This window comes from Podarcis liolepis, assembly GCF_965112155.1.
Source record: "Podarcis liolepis genome assembly, chromosome: 18".
NCBI classification, from domain to species: Eukaryota; Metazoa; Chordata; class Lepidosauria; order Squamata; family Lacertidae; genus Podarcis; species Podarcis liolepis.
In genome coordinates this window covers 11,695,250-11,715,079 of record NC_139572.1, presented here as the reverse complement: position 1 = coordinate 11,715,079, position 19,830 = coordinate 11,695,250, and the positions used below count along the sequence as shown (strand labels likewise).

General features: G+C 47.9%; 3 protein-coding genes across 3 annotated transcripts in view; 2 read left to right on the top strand and 1 right to left on the bottom strand.

Moving 5' to 3' along the window:
* The first annotated feature begins 613 nt into the window (after positions 1–613).
* Positions 614–9,435, top strand: LOC310697580 (cathepsin S-like). Its single transcript, XM_083484307.1, has 7 exons — positions 614–2,419; positions 2,990–3,115; positions 3,838–3,996; positions 5,515–5,739; positions 6,789–6,948; positions 7,749–7,848; positions 9,175–9,435. Exons 1-7 carry the CDS (start codon positions 2,291–2,293, stop codon positions 9,266–9,268), a joined length of 993 nt encoding a protein of 330 aa, XP_083340433.1. The 5' UTR covers positions 614–2,290; the 3' UTR covers positions 9,269–9,435.
* LOC310697549 (uncharacterized protein) lies at positions 8,960–19,569 on the bottom strand. The gene is made up of 5 exons (XM_083484272.1): positions 18,104–19,569; positions 17,715–17,802; positions 16,284–16,351; positions 15,974–16,035; positions 8,960–13,502 (listed from the first exon to the last, which is right to left on the bottom strand). Exons 2-5 carry the CDS (start codon positions 17,770–17,772, stop codon positions 13,328–13,330), a joined length of 363 nt encoding a protein of 120 aa, XP_083340398.1. The 5' UTR covers positions 17,773–17,802; positions 18,104–19,569; the 3' UTR covers positions 8,960–13,327.
* Positions 15,091–19,830, top strand: part of LOC310697434 (cathepsin L2-like) — a 40,495-nt gene continuing 35,755 nt past the window's right edge. The window contains exon 1 of the mRNA XM_083484105.1: positions 15,091–15,270. The gene's annotated coding sequence lies outside the window, so the exon portion shown is untranslated. The remainder of the gene's footprint in view (positions 15,271–19,830) is intronic.

The following is a 19,830-nucleotide window of genomic DNA, read 5'->3' as shown; positions in this document are numbered from 1 at the left end:
AAAGTGAAAATGACAATAAACGTCTGCAAGGACAAATCCCATCGCACAACTTTTTTTAGTTTGTTCAGAGTGTCCACAAGCATATAAACAGTGGTGATCCACTAGCTCTGCCACGCTAGGAATCCAGCAGTGAAGATGACAGCAATGAAGACCCCCCCTCTTGGCCTAGCGGATGGGGACCAAAGGAAAGCAGAACAAGACACTGGGCACTTGCTTGGCAGCAGGAGTTGCTGGAAGGAGGCGTACAAGGTGCCACCCCAGCCGTCTTAGGGACTCCACTCCAGATTTGTGTAGGGTTTCCTCCTGAGCCCTTTCTTCTCCTGAAGCTGGGAGTGGAGGTTTAGGGTCCTTCTCCTAGAGGGGGTTCCCTTCCCAGGTGGATGAGCCCCACCTGCCCCTCACTTCCCCCTGCAGCACAGGTAGAAACCACCTGCTTGGCCGTTGGACCCCCTCTTGGCCTCATCCACTCTGTCTTCGCATGCAGGGATGTCCCTAACTCACCAAGGCTTCGAGACGCATCGGCTCCCCTCACCTGGTTTAGCCAACCAGCTAAAGCTGTTCCCAGGATTGTGGCCACTTTCGCCTGCTGACAGCTTCCACAGGTGAGAGCTGAGCACAGGGTGGGGACCAAAGGTGGACAACTGTCCTAGAAGGAGCAGGATGAGTCCCCCACTAGAGGTACTGCCTCTCCCAGCACCCCAAACACCCCTTCCAAAGACTCTATAAATATTCCAAAACCTCTCCATATTTTTTGTACTCATCATCATCATCAAACCTTTTATTGGCATCACATACAAACATCCATAGTAAATCAGTACAGAATTACCACCTCCCCAATGTCACAGAACATTTGTCAAATGAAAAGAGGCGAAAAAGTCTAACGTTACATCTCTAGGTCATTTTTGTACTCAATTATGGTCTGGTCAATGATTAGTGTGAGTGCGGGGGGTGTGGTTGGGTGTGAATGTATTACTTTATGTGTGTATGAAACCAAACAAAAGTTATACAAATAGTGGGTACAGGAAAAAGCTGTGCCTGTCTTCCTTTGGACATTACGTTTCTGAAACTGTAACAAGGTTCCCTAAATTTGTGATAAGGTGAGGTTTTTGAAAGCTGAATCCGGAACGCCCATGTGCTGCTTTTCCCACCAAATTGATCAGAAGGAAGGTACCACACCTCTTCCTTTGACCATGAAATGTCACTATTGCTCTGTTAAGTTTTGACAAATTGTTTCTAGGAACTTAAGGTGGGAGAGGAAATTAGATACGCACACTCTTTATAAAAAGGGGACTGGAACTTATTCTGCCCAGACAGACGGGGTGGACAGACATCCAAGATCCTGTTCTCTGAATATTTCCACTTGAGGGAAAGGTAAGGTTTGTTGGAAGCCAGATTGGAGATTATTTATAAAGAGTAGACGGCATGTTCAGAGAGATTTAAATTAAAATGATTTCCCGCCCCTCAAAGCACCATTGCTGTGAATGTTCATGCTGGATATTACCTGCATTCAGCAAATGTTTGATATTCAGAAACAGCATTTAATAATAATATAATAATTATTTACTATTTATTTTCCCCAGCCACTCTGGGCAGCTCCCAACAGAAATTTAAAAACATGATAAAACATCAAACATTAAAAATTTCCCTAAACTTCATCTAACAAATTTCATGAGTCACTAAGGATAATCAAACCTGAAAATTTCAGTTCCTCTGTTACTTATTTCCCTAGTCTTGAATACAGTTCTCCACATCACTTTGCAATTTTTTTTAATCCTCTTGAAAATTTATCATTTTAGTGCACATTCTTGCACAGCAATTTTGCTATTTTCTCCAGTATACACATTTTTAATGCAGACTTTATCCCGGTGTATGAATTTCACACATTACTTGGCTGCAGAATTGCATTTGATCCAACACAACTAGGTTTCAGTTGCCCAGGAAGACACATTTTGCGGTCCTTTGAGAGCGGTGAAATTACTGAGACAGAGCAACTGGTGTTGGAAGGGACCCAAGGGTCATCTAGTCCAACCCCCTTGCAATGCAGGAATCTCAGCTAAAGCATCCATCCAATCTCTGCTCCCATCACCACCATCACACATAGAGCTTAATGCAAAAATGGAATGAAATTAACATGTATTTCAGAAAAAATGTGTACTAAATGTGTATGTTTAGCAGGTGTATATATTTGGGGAGATGTGTGCATTTTGAAACTTTTTTTAGAGAAAATACTTGCTTGAGAGAAAACATAAATGAAATTATCTTAGAGGTTTAGGTTGTCTCCTGTGCAGATATGCATCTGATCTCTTTGCTGGCATTGACCGGCCTGGTCTTGCTGAAGACGTTCACCTTGGCCAGGGACCCAGCTCTGGATGAAGCCTGGAGTGACTGGAAGAGGACCCATAATAAAATATACCGTGAGGTGAGTTTGCTCCAACTTAACTAGAATGAACACCATGCTTGTGTCTCAGAAAATCTTGCACTTTGAGCCATGTGCTTCTGAGCATGGGTAGTGTGTAAAGGATTCAGCCTTTGTCCAGCAATAGCAGCAAAAACATAGGCAGGGCATGAAAACAATCCCTCTGCCTTCTAACTCCAAGAAAATTGCATGTGCAACAATGCACAAAGACACACATTCCTCGTCGACTGGTAAGAAATTGGTGCATCCTGGTGCAGCTAAATTCTGATCTGGAACCATTTCCCTGCAACTGGCAGACCCTCCAAGTGTCCCTATTTTCCAGGGACAGTCCTGGATTTACAGAAGCCATCCTGGTTTCTGATTTGATCCTAGAATGTCCCACTTTTCTTTAGAACGTCCTTATTTTAATCAGAGAAACGTTGGAGGGTACAAAATAGGATGTGCCTATTTTTATTGGGAAAATGTCAGAGAGTATGAGCTGAGCTCTTCTGGCCTCAAGGCCTTCTGATTCTTTGAGGCAAGAATGATCTTGGGCTCTGTCCGTTCATTCTTAACCAAGAGGCTTCCCTGCAGAGGAATGCAGAAGACTTCCGGAGAACCGTCTGGGAGGACAATCTCCATACCATCGAAGAGCACAACCGCGAAGCTGCCCAGGGGAAACACACCTTTCAGATGGCATTGAACCAGTTCAGCGATTTGGTAAGCAAACTCGGAGTCTGGCTTGTATCATGGATTTTGCGGCTAGTCAATCCTCTCTCAGCCCAATAGACGAGCTTATAATTCTGCTCAGTCCTCTGCTTGTAGCTCGTACGCTGAGGTCCAAAACTAGGTATTTTGGAGACTGGGACAAATAACATGAAAAGCACCCTTAAACCAAATCTGTATTTTATAACATAAGACATTAACAGCAGTTACAATGAAAATCATGTACGTTTCCAGGTTTGGGTAACACTCCACTAGTGAATATTATTATTATTATTATTATTATTATTATTATTATTATTATTATTTAAATAAATAGCTTTATTGTTATGCTAGCCAAAGGCCATGACAAATTGAAAACTAGAACACAAAACAGAAAAATAAAGCACACGTTACATACTACTTAGGGCTGTCTAGGCTTAAGCTAGAAGAAAACACATAACTAGGAGATTCTGTGCTGCATATTCTGTCCCTGTCTAGACCTCTGCATCCTCTTTGCAGTTCCTAGTGAATATTCACGAATTATTTTTAGGAAGTCTAAACTGGTTGTTGACTCTGGAGTTGCAACAGGCAGCCTTGGAGGTTGGGGCAGCTCAGCCCATTTCACCGCCTGAAGCAAACTGGAAAGGGGCCTCCCTGCTCCTGCGAAGCCTGGCTTCCCAGGGGGGCACAGCTACTTCTGGCGAGATTGACATAGACGACTCTCCTCTGCTCCCCAGACAAAAGAAGAATTTAAGGAGAAGCTGAATGGGCTCCGCCCTGACCTGCCCAGGCAGCAGGGGGGCGGCGCAACCGTGCACGAAAAGTCTGGCACTCTGGCGCTCCCTGAATTCGTGGACTGGCGCAACACAGGTTGTGTCACCCCCGTGAAGGATCAGGTGAGAAGAAGGCTGCGTGGGAGGGAAGGCTTGAAGGACCAGGCCAAGGACTCAAGGTGTGTTGCAATGATGAGAATCCCTCAGGTGGGGGTAGGGATGTCAGAAGGTGTCCCCCCCCATCTGAACCAAGGCAACCAACCGAAGTCCATAGCAAGGCCAAGACGCAAAAGAAGCTAACTTTTGCGAGCCCCCTGTTTGCCCTCAAGGGTAAGAGACAGACCCTTCTGTTACTCGATGGCTAGCTGAGCTGTCGCTCCCCGCCAAAATAAAAAATAAAAATCCAAACCTGCTTCGGATCCAAACCCACGCCATCACAACCCACTGTCTCCATGCTTCCTTATTCAGCACCCTGTCTGTTTTAAATTGCGGCATGGGGTGGGGGGAACTGGTTGGCCGGCACACAGCTCTCCCCGATGCTGCTGCGGGTGGTGTGCTCTCAAGGGAGAGTTTCCTGCCCGCATTGGCGTGGCGGGGGAGAGGCTGTCCCTTTGCCCACCCCCAGCAATGGCCCTGCTGGAGCTATGGCGCCATCAGAGAGGGCTCTGGGTGCCCACTCTGGCACACATGCCATAGGTTCGCCGCCACTGGTCTAGTCCAACCCCCTTGCAAAGGAGGTCTTTAAGCTGAGGCTTGACAACCATACGTCAGGAGTGCTCTGATGGTGTTTCCTGCTTGGCAGGGGGTTGGACTCGATGGCCCTTGTGGTCTCTTCCAACTCTATGATTCTATGATTCTATGATTTTGGTCAGAATCAACGCTAAATAAATTTCTTCTGATAAATGAACCACCATAGTCACTAGAGGGCCATGAAAATTTGCATCCTGGGCTTTTTAGACTCATCTACCCATGTACTAGGGACGCAGGTGGCGCTGTGGTCTAAATCGCAGAGCCTAGGACTTGCTGATCAGAACGTCGGCGGTTTGAATCCCCGTGAAGGGGTGAGTTCCTGTTGCTCGGTCCCTGTTCCTGCCAACCTAGCAGTTTGAAAGCACGTCAAAGTGCAAGTAGATAAATAGATACCGCTCCAGCGGGAAGGTAAACGGCGTTTCCGTGCGCTGCTCTGGTTCACCAGAAGTGGCTTAGTCATGCTGGCCACATGACCTGGAAGTTGGACACCGGCTCCCTTGGCCAATAAAGCGAGATGAGCGCCGTAAGCCCAGAGTCATCACAACTGGACCTAATGGTCAGGGGTCATCCATGTACTATCTGAAACCAAAAGGGCTCATTGGTTGCCAGATGTGAAATTATCCAAAACCAAAGGGGCACAGTTGTTGCCAGATGTGATTTTTTTTCCAACTCTCTTACCCCACTAATCTGCTCAGCTCCTGAGTTAAATGCAGAGTCCCAGCATCTGTCAGATTCCTGCCCCAGCTTCATTCGTTTCCCCACTTTCTTAGCCGAAGGCCTGGGAGTATAGAGGAAGAGCAAATTGCCCGAGGTGAGTCTGCTGCAGAGAGTGTGGAGCAGACGCTGACCCACCTCTGAGCACCAAATCAAACTGTTTTTCCCCTTCCGCAGGGCAGCTGTGGCTCGTGTTGGGCGTTTGCTGCCGTCGGAGCCCTGGAAAGTCTCCTATGCATTCAGACTCGTAGGCTGATCACGCTGAGTGAACAAAACCTTGTGGACTGTGCTTGGTCACAGGGGAACTATGGCTGCAATGGAGGGTGGCCGAGTCGGGCCTTCCAGTACGTCCTGCAGAACAACGGAATGAACTCAGAACGCGTCTACCCCTACACAGGACAGGTAGCATTTGAACATGACATGCCATTTTGCAACCAGGGGGCATACGCACAGGGGCCTCCCATTTCATTTTACCACCCGAGGCCAAATGGGAAGTGTTTGCAGCCGGAACTCACCATGAACATCTCCCTTCTTCTCTTATGATGGTCACGGCGCCCACCTGAGAGGGGCCAGAAGTGAGTTTTGGCAAGTTTGGACTGAAGAAAGCAAGCCCTGAACTTCTCACCTTTGTCTGTGAGAGACACCAGCTCCAGTGTGTTTTTGCCCTTATAATTATTCATCAAAATATATATTTCTTTCCTCCCTCAATATTTAGTCCATAAGACTTTGAATTCCTCTGGACAATGGGAAGGAAAGAAACATTTAGTGATAGGCAGGTGGCAAATTTTGGCTCACACCTGTCAATTGCTTGCCACTGCGTGCCTGGTGGTGGTTTTACCACATCCCAAAAAATGGTGGTTATTGTTGTTGTTGTTGTTGTTGTTGTTGTTGTTGTTGTTGTTGTTGTTGTTTTACCACATCCCAAAAAATGGTGGTTATTGTTGTTGTTGTTGTTGTTGTTATTATTTCAATACCAGTAATTTCATTATTGGTACCAAACATTAAAAACCATTATAGTAACCAAAGAGGCGAGAGCCCCATTTGAACAGATTTGTTTCCCCCACCAATGACACATGATGGTGCAGTTTATTGGGATGAAGAATAAGAAAGCTTCATCAGGACCTCATCTGCATCTGCGTCACATTTAAATGTGCCATGCATTGTACTGTTATTAAATGGAAATACTGTGAACCGCCCTGAGATCTGGGTGGTATGTAAGAAATCAATAAACCAAAAAATAATTGTTGGTTTCATAAAAAAAGAATTGTTTCTGCCCTCCCATATACAGAAAACCAAAATATTGGTTACCATTATTTCTGTTACTATAGCTGTTATATGGCTGTTTCTTTGTATATATTTCCATTTTTTAGTATATGGATGTTTTAAAGATAGTCTATATCTTTAATGCCCAATAAAGGTTTGGAGAAAGAAAATTTCCTATTACTTTGCAGGATGGAAACTGTAAATTTCAAAGCTCAGACCGAGCGGTCAGGATCCAAGGGTGGGTCGATCTCCCTCAAGATGATGAGAGGGCCCTGGAAGAAGCTGTGGCCTTCAATGTGCCAGTTACTGTTGCGGTGGATGCTTCCTACTTCAACCTTTATGGTTCAGGTAAGGTGTGGAACAGCAGGGGCTGCAACACTCTTGCAAGAATGAGCCCAGTCTCTGGGTGACGCTCAACGCACAGCAGTCCCCAATATAGGGAATGTGGAGGAGGGGGGTTTATGATCGAGCATAAGAATACAAGAAGAGCCTGCTGGATCAGGCCCATATAAGTCCAGCATCCTGTTCTCACAGTGGTGAAACAGAGGCCCGCAGCGGCATAGCATGTGTTGCCAGAGCCCAGGGCAAGGCAAGGACTGCAGCCACTAACCTCACTGCAGGTGCCGCGTGGGAGGCAGCAGGCGGACTTCACTTGCTGCACCCCTGGGGTGGCTGCTTCTAATGGAGGCCACCTGCTGGTCGCTGCGTTTGCCACCTACTGGTCTCAGCTTGGCGAGCTCTCGGTGGAAGCGACTGGCACTCCTGGGTGGGCTTGGCAGTGTCCCAGCAGCACTTGAGCCGCTGCTGCAATGTGCCTAAGAGGATGGCGTTGGAGAGCAGGCAGGCCAGCTCATTTACTTTGAGAGGGAATCCTAAATTTGCTGCCAAATCCCTCAGCTTTTCCTTGAAGGAAGTGTGGAAGGGCAGTGGCTCAGGGAGCAACCTGCAACTAAGTCCCATACAGAGCAGACCAAATGGAAATAAATAGGCTTAAGTTGGTTGTGTCCCTTCATTCAATGGGACCAATGCTGGATAGTGCCCAGAATGTGAGTTGCCTTTTCCAGAGACAACCCAAGAATGTCCTCCCCATCTTCTCTTTCATTCTCACCTTGTCTCCCTCCCCCTTCCCCAACTCCTTCTTTGTCCAGGAATCTTTGACTACCCCTGCGGGACCAACCTGAACCATGCCGTGCTGGCAGTTGGCTATGGTGTTCAGAATGGAATTCCTTATTGGATCATAAAGAACAGGTAACATGGGGAGCCCAGGAGACAGAGATGGCAGCTTCATCCTCTGACCTTCAGCGTACCTGGCCTGGGCTTTCAACAGCTAAACATTGTGATATACTGATATATGACAACGTCTGAAATCAGGATGGAGCGCTGGAGAGCAGTGGCGTAGCGTGGGTTGTCAGCACCCGGGGCAAGGCAAGTAATTTGCGCCCCCTAACCCGTGGATTTGTGCCCCCTAACCCCCAGATGTTGCGCCCGGTGCAGCCGGCCCCCCCTGCACCCCCCACGCTACGCCACTGCTGGAGAGGCACTGAGCGTCTTCACGGTTTTTCCAGCATTGTGATTTTTGCATAGCACACACACCTCATGATTCGTTTTTGACCAGGTCAAAAACTATGAACCTGATATCACAATATGGACTTCAAATTGGGTTTGGACGATATATCAATATATCACTAAGCCCTACTTGGCACCTAGTAACGGTAATCCTTTTTTGTGCTCCTGTTGCCTCCCCAGACTTTCAGTGGCCACGGGACAAGATCCCACTTCTCAGTGCCCTGCAGATCTGTTGCCAGGCATCAGGTCTGGATAATACAAGCTGGGGCTTGGGTGTCCTCATTTGGACCGATAATATTGAACAGCGGCAAGAAACAAAATTAAAGGATGCACTGGTGATATTTCTGTGGTGGGGACTAAAGCTGCCCTCAGCCTCAGGTGCCCCTTATAGGTCCCCCATAACGCAACCCATGGGTCACTGCAATGCCATGGACTTTTAATTATGAATTAAAGGGTCACCTGTCCTTGAATATAACCCAATATAACCTATGCCATCTGCATAGATCCACTTTGGTCCAATTATACCCCCCCAACCTCGAATCCACCAACGTTTTATTCACTGGATAACCCTAAACTGTTATGGTGCAAGAAATTGGATTCAGTTTGCATTTGAAGGCAAACTGACCCATTTTGCACTTTCTGAAACAATACAGAAACCACACCCATCCTTCGAAATTTGCCCGTATTCGGATTTTACACTGCTGTTCTCCCTCCAAGAGATGGTGAAGCGTAGAACATCAAAATGCATATTACTGAAAATAACAGAAATGCAGTATATTAGGAGACGTTGCTCTGCAGAAATGTGTTTATTGAGGAAAATTCACAGGACAACATGCCTCTGAGTTTTTGGGGTGATTTTTTTTTTTTAAAGCGAACTAGATTTAAGACTGGAAAAATGTGGAACTAAGAGGACTGACAGATCCATGCACCGAGTCTGATTCCACTTTGATTCACCAGACTCTCCTGTCATTTCCTGTTGAAGCATCCTTCTCTCTCTTGCTTCCATAGCTGGGGACCTTACTGGGGTGAGAACGGCTACATGCGGATGCGAAGAGGCGTCAATCTGTGTGGCGTGGCGCGTGTGGCCAGTTACCCTGTGTGACCAGCTAAGGCTCCACAACCCTTCCTCCTGGAATCTTCCAAACTTCAGAGCAACGAATCATCAGGACGCTTCACCTCTTATTTCATAGCTACCAAATAAAGCACATTGAAATCAAATAATATAGAGTGCCATCTCGATTTTCAGATATTAATAAATACTTAAGCATGCGCTTGGCTGTTTTGTGTGAGTTCTTGCAGAAATCCAGCACATTCTGTGTTTTCTGAAGGTTGCATTTAGTTTGGATTTGGGTGAGTATCACATCCAAGGCACTTTTGGTGCAAATCTAAAGCCCATGGCTTCACCCAGAGAATTCTGGTTTGTTGATGGTTCTGGGGATTGCGGCTCTTTGGGTTGGGGGTGGGGTGGGAATCCATAGTTCCCAAGATTCCCTGGGAGAAGCGGCATGTTTTAAATGTCTTTAAATGTCTGGTGCAGATGTCACCAAGGACACCGTTTCAAATCCCCGCTCTGCCAGTATTTGTATTGCATTTTCATTGTGAGTATTTCACAAAGAATAAGTGTCACTGGGGAAAGGAGTTGGTTGGACATTGTGTCAACTGACTCTTTGGCCGAGAACATGGGAGTGTGGTGACTCCAAGGAATTTGTGAGGACAAGCAAGCTATGGATTAATAACTTATTCCCTGCTATGAAGGTGTTTTGAAAGCAAAAGGAATAATAATAATAATAATAATAATAATAATAATAATAATAATAATAATAATTTTATTATTTATATCCCACCCATCTGACTGTAATATGCAGCAGCCACGCTGGGCAACTTACAGTATATATAAAAACATCAAACATTTAAAAAATTTCCCGATACAGGGCTGTCTTCAGATGTCTTTTAAAAATCAGGTTGCTTACCTCCTTGACATCTGGTGGGAAGGTGTTCCACAGGGCGGAGCCACCACTGAGAAGGCCCTCTGCCTGGTTCCCTGTACCTTAAAAATGTAACTGTCTAATTGGCATTATTGGGAGAAAACAAGGTGAGATAGGCAAATAAAAATATTAAACTGAACAGCTAGTGGTAAAGCATGTCTGTTAATGATTGTCAGTCAAATCCCACCAGCAATGTGTTTCTCCCTTGAGCCCAAGAGAAGGACCAAGTTTGTAGCCTGGGAGTAATTTTGGACTCACAGCTGTCCATTGAGGCACAGGCCAATTCTGTTTCCAGGGCGGCTGTCTACCAGCTCCATCTGAGACCCGCCCTGCCTATGAATTGTCTTGCCAGAGTGGTGCATGCTCTGGTTAGGTGCCTGTAACATCATAGTGAGGGAACTGCCAGAAGGCCCTCGGAGCTGGACCTCAGTGTCCAGACTGGACAATGGGGGTGGAGATGCCCCTTCGGGTATACTGGGCCGAGAGCATTTAGGGGTTTAAAGGTCAACACCAGCAATTTGAATTGAGCTCAGAAATGTACTGGGAGCCAGTGAAGATCCTTTAGGACTGGGGTTATGTGGTCCCAGTCTCCAGTCTGGCAGCCGCATTCTGGATTAGTTGTTATTTCCGAGTCACCTTCCAAGGTAGCCCCACATCTTCGCTAAATTATTCAGTGCCAGATATCATCTATAAATAATTTTCACATAATTTTCTTTCAAAGTATAACATGCTATGAATTTCAGATCAGTTTTCCACAATTTATCCCGTAAGCTGAATTCAGTGTCATGTCCTACATCCCTTGCCCCGAGTAGCATCTAAATCACAAAACTTGTTTGAGCTTAGATTGACACCCACCTCTAGCCATCGAGTTGACCACAGAAATTCTTCCTTTTGCTGTTTCGTCTGCTTGTATTTAGACAATTGTTGTGTGGTGAGTTCCACCCCCCCCCCGCCATGAAAATAAAGACACATGACACAATTATTAAGGTTAATGGGCTAAATAAGGCAACAGCTTCATTAGTTACAGGTGATGAGCGGTATTGGCTTAGGCATTGGTCCTAACAGACTGTATCTGACTTCAGCCCGTCTGCTTGAAATCCGGGAAGGGTTAACCACCAGTAGGGGGAGTCCTGCTGATGCACATCAACTAGGAAATGCCCCGGGGTCACCCACTGTGGGCGTGCCTTAGGTGCTCACCTCCACTGGCTTCGGACAGGGCCACGCCCCCCAGAATCCTTTATCGGACTACCCTTCAATATGTGGGGCAGGTGATGGTGCTACCTCCCGTCTTCCTTCTACAGAACTATATGAATGCCTAACCACCAATACCCAGAAAGTTCTGACGATTTACTACGAGGTGGGCGAAAACCAAGTGGTTGGTGCCAATTTGCCAAGTGCAAAAATTCCTACCAGGCCGCTCAACGGCGACCAACTGAGGTCCATAGCAAGGTCAAGGAACAAAAACCTTATAGAGTGGGAGGGTGGGAAACAGGAACAGCTGGCAGGCGGGGAAAGAGGGAGATCCCCGGCCGCATCCTGCCTTAAGTAGGGCAGGCCACGCCCCCAGAGCCAGCCAATTGGGGATGACGCGGCTGGGAATCCCCCCAATCGCTCCAGCCGCCGCGCACGTGGTGGGGCCGTGAAGCCCACAACTCCACCTCCTTTTAGGGCAGAAGTGGCTTTAGAGAAGGCAAATGTTGGAAAACAAGCAAGGCAATAAGGACATGTCCATGCAAGGACAAAGACCCCTTTCTACCAATAGGGGCACAGCAGAGACCGCAGGGGAGGGCGAGGGAGAAGAAGACACATCAAGAAAGCAGATGACGGTATCACCTGGTGTACTTTGCCTAGCCTTGGGAGATGACTCCCCTGGACTATTCAAACTAGCCTGAATAAACCTGTGTTTTCCCACTCGCTTGTTGTCCTGTGTGGCTGGAGAAATGGACTCGTTGGGCCTTTGTTGCTGCAGGGCTCTTCTTTGGTGAGCAAAGTTCAAGCCAAACTCCCCCCTCCCAAACTCACACATTGACTTATGTCAAACTCTGGATGTTTAACACAAGCATGTTTATCTCCAGCTCTGCAGCTGATGCTTGAGCCATTCAAGACTCCAAAAAGTTGCAGAGGTGAAATTTTATCCATGTATAATCATCTAAATCATAGTGATTTCTTCTTTTAAAGCTCAAGAGATATTTCTGCAGGTGGCATAAGCCTCGGAAGCAACAACAACATGACAATATTAATTGCACTGTGACAGGAGAGGGGAAAGCTGGTGCAGAGAACATTTTCTGTGTCGGAGACACACAGAGTCAAGATTTAGAGCTTAGAGATATAGTGCTTAATACTTCTGAAGCCAGATCTGAGCTTCACCCTGATCACGAAAGTCTCTGTCACTTGGGTCTCACCAGAGTTTTCTCTTCTTCTGCTTCCCTGGTCCAGGAAGTAAGAGGAGCTACTGACAATGCAGTTGTAGGAAGGAGAGTCAGAATGAGACCCCTGTGCCTCCTCCTGCTGCTGCTTTTAATGATGCCCCATGGAGTCTGTGGGAACCAGAAGGCAAAGTGTCCTTTGAATCTGGTCAGGGATGAAACAGATGCTCGCAATTCCTACAGGCCTGGAGACTTTCTCATCAGTAGGATCGTATCTTCAAAACTTTACCTAAAACAAGCTGCTGTATTGAGGTGTTTGGTGTTTCACCTCTCTCCATAAAACTGGCTCCTCGCTAACTGTTTTTGAGCCCCTTTGAAGCAGCCAGAGACCAATGCAGCAACTTCCAAGTACAGTGGTAACTCGGGCTACAGACGCTTCAGGTTACAGATGCCTCAGGTTACAGACTTGGCTAACCCAGAAATAGTACCTCGAGTTAAGAACTTTGCTTCAGGATGAGAACAGAAATTGTGTGGCGGCAGCAGCAGGAGGCCCCATTAGCTAAAGTGGTGCTTCAGGTTAAGAACAGTTTCAGGTTAAGAATGGACCTCCAGAACAAATGAAGTTCTTAACCCGGGATACCACTGTATTAGGAAGGATTGTAAGCAGAGGAGGCTGAATGTTGGAAGATTCAGGGCAGGTGAACGAAACTCCTTCTTCACAAAGTGCATAGTCAAACTATGGAACTCACGGCCACAGGAGGCAGTAGGATTTAGGCAAATTCATGGAAAGGAGGCGAATGTCCTGGGTCCTCAAACGCTCTGCGCTTCAATCAGGAGAAAGCTGTGCTTGCAGAGCTCAGGTGATATTGGATTTTGGCAAGCCCACTCGCCACGATGAGGTGATGATCCAGCGAGTGAGTCCAAACTCTTTATCGGGTTCCGGCAGGAGGAAGAACTTTTCCAGAGGGAAGTGTGGGAGAAGAATCTACAGGTGATTAAAGAGCACAATTTGGAGGATTCCCAGGGGATGCACACCTATGAGCTGGGCATGAATCACCTTGGTGACTTGGTAAGTGGTCCATACATTGGGCAGACTTTTCTGCATTCATTCCAGACGGGTTGTTTATTGCTGTGGTCAAGCTCCTCCTTGGGGAAGGACGACAGCATCCGCCTTCCATGCATAGAATCATAGAGTTGTAGAGGCACAAGAGACCCCCTGGGTCATCTATTCCAACCCCCTGCAATGCAGAAATCTCAACCAGTGCATCCATGGCAGATGGCCACCCAACCTCTGCTTAAAATCCTCCAAGGAAGGAGAGTCCACCGCCTCCCAAGGGAGACCGTTCCACTGTCAAAAAGCTTTTCCTGTCTTCTTGACCTTCTTCCTGAGTGTCAGGGAACTGCCATCAGAGGGAAGAGGAGAGGAAAGTCGCTCCAGTGATGCAGGGGAGGGAACTAGCAAGGAGAGAGAGAGGGTTCCCACGGGGGAAAGAAATCCAGGGGACACCAGGGAGAAAGGGGAAGCCGAGAGCAAGGCGGAGGGGAGGCTCAGAGACTCTTCCAGTGAAATCAGCGGAGAGAGCACAGGACCTCCGCTTGGCACGCCCACGCTGCGCAGAAGGCTTCCACGCAGGGAATCTAGGAGGAGACTTGGAGTCAAACAACTCCTATGTTGGCGCAAATTTAGGTCCCGCCCACTGACGGATTCTGCCAGTGACTAAGACAGTCGCGTTTCAAGGGCTGTCAACCGGGGAAAGTTTTAGCTACACGGTTAGCTTGGAGCAGTTTGCAGTTTACGCACAAGCAACCCCAATTCCCATTACACTGAGGTTTAGCCCGAATCTCCTTTCTCGTAATTTGAAGCCGTTGGCTTGAGCAGGAGAAAACAAGCTTGCTCCACCTTCCATGTGACAGCCCTTAAGATATTGGAAGCTGGCGCTCATATCTCTTCTCAGTCTCCTCTTTTTCAGGCTAAACATACCCAGCTCCTTCAACTGTTCCTCATCAGGCTTGGTTTCCAGACCCTTGATAGCCTTGATTGCCCTCGTCTGCACACCTTCCAGCTTGTCAACATCCTTCTTAGATTGTGGTGCCCAGAACTGGACACAGGAACTCCATGTGTGGTCTGAGCAAGACACAATAGAGTGGCACTTTTCACTAGACTTCTGTTGATGCAGCCTAAAATAGCCTTCGCTTTCTTCACTGCTGCCTCGCACGGTGGGCTCACGCTAAGCTGGTGGTCCACTACGTCTCCTAGGCTTGTAGTCTTTCTTTGTGTAAGCATAGGCACAATCTGACGGGCAGCATAAATTAACAATGCCGAGTTTTAAAGAATAAGAGCTTTACTGCGTTAAAATCAACTTCTTCCTAAACAACATGCTTCCAAACAGTCTGACTGAGATTCCATACTGCTCAGAACTGAGGCGACTGACTGACTGACATCTTACAGAGAACACAAAAGTGAAACTGGCTGCCAAGTCACATGACAGGGGGACTCCCCAGTTGGCAGTCAGGCCTGGAGAACCTGACTCGGCCCCAAGGACTGGACAGGCCCAGCACTTCCCAGCCTGCCTTGCTGCTTCGGCTCTCAGGACCCCATTACTTTCAGGAGCTGAGGGCCTCATCACACCTAAATCCAGCCCTGCGTCGGACGTTTGGCTTCCGATGATCATTCACAAACGGGAACACTCACTTCTGGGTTTGTGGCGCTTGGGAGCCAAAACGTTCGAGTCGCAAGGCTTTTGAGATCCAAGGTAGAACTGTATGTTCTTTTAAAGTTGTTTTTTTAATGCTTTCAGCTTTAGGTTTGTCTTTGCTGAATGCAATTGTCTTAAATAGATGCTGTGAGCTATCTTGAGCGGTTGTGGAAAGATTTTGAGTATTTCAAATAAACAAATGGCAGTGAGTGAAGCCATCAGCAGGATCAGTCCTCAGACCAAAAGACTCTGCAATACTCCCAATTTTTTTTCAGGATAATATTTGCCAGTGCTGAGCCTTCAAATCTGCTCTCATGTTGCAGTGCAATGAAATGTATTTTTAACAAATCCGATGCAGGAAAACCCCCAATAGTGAGCCCACCCACTCCAACCATCTGGAACGAAGGACCTGGGTTTTCAGAACAGAGGATAGGACTTCCGGTCTGGATTTCACTTCCGCTCCTTTCCTTTTTTTTTTCTTGTTGAAAACACCATCTTCAGGTATTCCAGTTGCTGGTTGTGGTCCTACCCTGTCTTTTATCCCCCATATTTCTGGACATCTTTTTGAGGCAATTTTGTGCCCCACCCCTCACCTGCGCCCCTGGCGGGGGCCCACCTCATCAACCCCTAGCTAGGGCCCTGCCTGGACCACAGAGAAACCCTCTCCATAAAACTACAGGGATCTCTAAATCAGGCCTTCCTCCTCCACCCCCAGGATCACTGGGAAACACTTCCCCTGCCACATAAGGTCACAACATACCTCCGGATTTTGCTGGGTTTCCCTGCACCGCTGGGCTGCTGCTGGTTCCCCAAACCACGGCCCTGCAAAGGAAGAAGGACATTGTACTCTCTAGGGGGGCAGAACAAGCACCCCTGCCAGGCTGCCCATGCCCACGTCACCACAGGCTGCCAGCCTGCTCCTGCCTGGGCACCTGACCCCTGGCTTGGAAGGAGGGGAGCAAGGGGCTGGGGCGAGACGGGACTGCAACCCCCCAACCCAGCCCTGTTTCACTCAGGTCAGCGCCATGACCCCCCCGCACATGTGGGGAATGGATTCCCCATGGAATTACCACAAACTCCAATGGTTGATTCACTCCAGCCTCCTTCATGGTTTGGCGTCTCAGGAGCCTTTTTTGTCCTAGGAGACAGAAAGGAAAATAAAAAACAGAGGAAGAGGTTACAGGTGGGAAATGTCCGGGAATCCCAAAGTCTAAATTCAGAGACCTAGACTCAGGATCCAGCCTGGACCTCAACCTTTCCCTGTTCCCTCCCTGTGTCCTATTAAAGATTGTAAGCCCCTCGGGGCAGGACCCTTTCGATGAAGGGTCATGTGCAGTGATGGCGCAAATAAATAATTCGGAAGTAATTTCACCAGGCTCCTGCCCCGTGCAAGCTGAAGCCTGCTAGGCGCCTTTCCTGAATACTCCAAATCGCCCACATCCTACCATTTCTTTCTTAAGAGGGCCTTCTTGAATGAGCAATGCAAAGAAATAGAGGAAAACAATAGAATGGGAAAAACCAGAGATCTGTTCAAGAAAATTTGAGATATGAAAGGAACATTTCGTTTAAAGATTACCATAATAAAGGACAAAAGTGGTAAGGACCTAACAGAAGCAGAAGACATCAAGAAGAGGTGGCAGGAATACACAGAGGAATTATACCAGAAAGATATGGATGTCTCGTACACCCCAAGTAGTGTGGTTGCTGACCTTGAGCCAGACATCCTGGAGAGTGAAGTCAAATGGGCCTTAGAAAGCACTGCAAATAACAAGGCCAGTGGAAGTGATGGTATTCCAGCTGAACTATTTAAAATTTTAAAAGATGATGCTGTTAAGGTGCTACACTCAATATGCCAGCAAGTTTGGAAAACTCAGCAGTGGCCAGAGGATTGGAGAAGATCAGTCTACATCCCAATCCCAAAGAAGGGCAGTGCCAAAGAATGCTCCAACTACCGCACAATTGCACTCATTTCACACACTAGGAAGGTTATGCTTAAAATTCTACAAGGCAGGCTTAAGCAGTATGTGGACTGAGAACTCCCAGAAGTGCAAGCTGGATTTAGAAGAGGCAGAGGAACCAGAGACCAGAGATATGCAGATGACACAACCTTGATGGCAGAAAGTGAGGAGGAATTAAAGAACCTTTTAATGAAGGTGAAAGAGGAGAGCGCAAAATATGGTCTGAAGCTCAACATCAAAAAAACTAACATCATGGCCACTGGTCCCATCACCTCCTGGCAAATAGCCCAGTACTGTGAAGCTTGGAGGTGGGATGTGAGGCATCTGGGCTTTAGCAGTGCAGTGGTACCTTGGGTTAAGAACTTCGTTCTGGAGGTCCGTTCTTAACCTAAAACTGTTCTTAACCTGAGGTACCACTTTAGCTAATGGGGCCTCCCACAGCTGCCACTCCACCGCTGCGCAATTTCTGTCCTCATCCTGAAACAAAGTTCTTAACCTGAGGTACCATTTCTGTACAAGCCAAGCCCTGGTTCCATGGCTCACCTGAATTAATGGAATCCTCTTGCAGGCCAAGTTGGGAGAGACCCCCTTCTTTCGGCATTGAACGGCCACATGCTCAGAGCGATGGCGGCTGTATCCAGCTCAGCTTCACCCCCCCCCTCGTGCCCCCTTCTAGAACCCACAGCTCTCAACCAACACTCACCTGCCCCCCCCTTCAAACTCCCTTTCCCCATGGAATTAACTTACCACAATCTCCAATGTTTCTTTCAGTGGCACACCAGCCTCCTTCATGGTTTGCCGTCTCAGCAGCCTTTTATGTCCTAGGAGACAGAAAGGAAAATAAAAAAGGAAGAGGTTATATGGCTCCATGGTTCACCTGAATAAAGCGAATCCTCCTGCCGCCACATCCTGACAGCAATAGCAATGGTGGCTGTGCTGCTGCTTCTAAGTCCAGCTCAGTTTCATCCCCCCCCCCCGTGCCCCCTTCTAGAACCCATCGCTCTCAACCGACTCTCACCTGCCCCCCTTCAAACTCCCTTTCCAAGCCTCCTTCCATCTTCCGTCTCCACCAGAATTCCACTCTCTCTCTTCCCCCTCCCTCCCTGCTTGGCATTCCCTTTGGAATTGTAATAGCATCACCTCACAATAATAATAATGCCACTCATCTCCTCTAGGCCTCCTACCTGGAGAATCCATCTTTCTCTACCAACTCTCACTGTCCTCTGACAGGCATCCCCCTTGCAGGGCATTATAAGGCTTGCTTGCAAAGCAGCACTTTGTGACATCAGCTGGCAAACGGGCCAGGCTGCTGGGTTGTCCGGCAGCTGAATGAAGAAAAATAAAACCAGACTTGCAGAGGCGAGGGAGGGCTGCTGTGGGGTCCCTGGCCCTCAGGAGGGGTACTCCTGTTCAGCGGGAAACTCATGCAAACAGATAACTTACAAGATAAATACTGAATCAAAAGCAACCTAAGAAAAATAACTTTTTTTTAAATGACTGGATAAACCACTCATTCAATTGACTGATTGGTTGGAGGAGTTCCAGATAAATATATAGATTGTAATATTTATTATTATCATCTATATGCTTAGACATATTCCTGGACATCTTTTTGAGGCAATTTTGTGCCCCACCCCTCACCTGCGCCCCTGGCGGGGGCCCACCTCATCACCCCCTAGCTAGGGCCCTGCCTGGACCACAGAGAAACCCTCTCCATAAAACTACAGGGATCTCTAAATCAGGCCTTCCTCCTCCACCCCCAGGATCACTGGGAAACACTTCCCCTGCCACACAAGGTCACAACATACCTCCGGATTTTGCTGGGTTTCCCTGCACCGCTGGGCTGCTGCTGGTTCCCCAAACCACGGCCCTGCAAAGGAAGAAGGACATTGTACTCTCTAGGGGGGCAGAACAAGCACCCCTGCCAGGCTGCCCATGCCCACGTCACCACAGGCTGCCAGCCTGCTCCTGCCTGGGCACCTGACCCCTGGCTTGGAAGGAGGGGAGCAAGGGGCTGGGGCGAGACGGGACTGCAACCCCCCAACCCAGCCCTGTTTCACTCAGGTCAGCGCCATGACCTCCCCGCACATGTGGGGAATGGATTCCCCATGGAATTACCACAAACACTAATGGTTGATTCACTCCAGCCTCCTTCATGGTTTGGCGTCTCAGGAGCCTTTTTTGTCCTAGGAGACAGAAAGGAAAATAAAAAACAGAGGAAGAGGTTACAGGTGGGAAATGTCCGGGAATCCCAAAGTCTAAATTCAGAGACCTAGACTCAGGATCCAGCCTGGACCTCAACCTTTCCCTGTTCCCTCCCTGTGCCCTATTAAAGATTGTAAGCCCCTCGGGGCAGGACCCTTTCCATGAAGGGTCATGTGCAGCAATGGCGCAAAGAAATAATCCCTAAATGGTGTAGTGTGGTGTGGTGGTTAAGAGCAGTGGACTCGTAATCTGGTGAACTGGGTTTGCTTCCCCTCTCCTCCCCATGCAGCTGCTGGGTGACCTTGGGCTAGTCACACTTCTCTGAAGTCTCTCAGCGGGGGGCAAGTTCTCGTCTGCACCATCTGACTGGGCTCTTCTCCCCCATTCCCTGAGCCCGGCATGCACTCCTGGGTGGAAAAGATCATCCTGCAATGCAGCGAAGGGTCTGTGGCCA

Excerpts from the sequence above, each read along its gene's own strand:
- LOC310697580 (XM_083484307.1), top strand. The coding sequence starts at position 2,291 with ATGCATCTGATCTCTTTGCTGGCATTGACCGGCCTGGTCTTGCTGAAG. Across the intron at positions 3,116-3,837 it reads TGAACCAGTTCAGCGATTTG|ACAAAAGAAGAATTTAAGGA; the intron begins GTAAGCAAACTC and ends TCTGCTCCCCAG. Across the intron at positions 6,949-7,748 it reads CTTCAACCTTTATGGTTCAG|GAATCTTTGACTACCCCTGC; the intron begins GTAAGGTGTGGA and ends TTCTTTGTCCAG.
- LOC310697549 (XM_083484272.1), bottom strand. The coding sequence starts at position 17,772 with ATGCCGAAAGAAGGGGGTCTCTCCCAACTTGGCCTGCAAGAGGATTCC. Across the intron at positions 16,352-17,714 it reads AGAGGATTCCATTAATTCAG|GACAAAAAAGGCTCCTGAGA; the intron begins GTGAGCCATGGA and ends TCTGTCTCCTAG. Across the intron at positions 16,036-16,283 it reads ATCAACCATTGGAGTTTGTG|GGCCGTGGTTTGGGGAACCA; the intron begins GTAATTCCATGG and ends CTTCCTTTGCAG.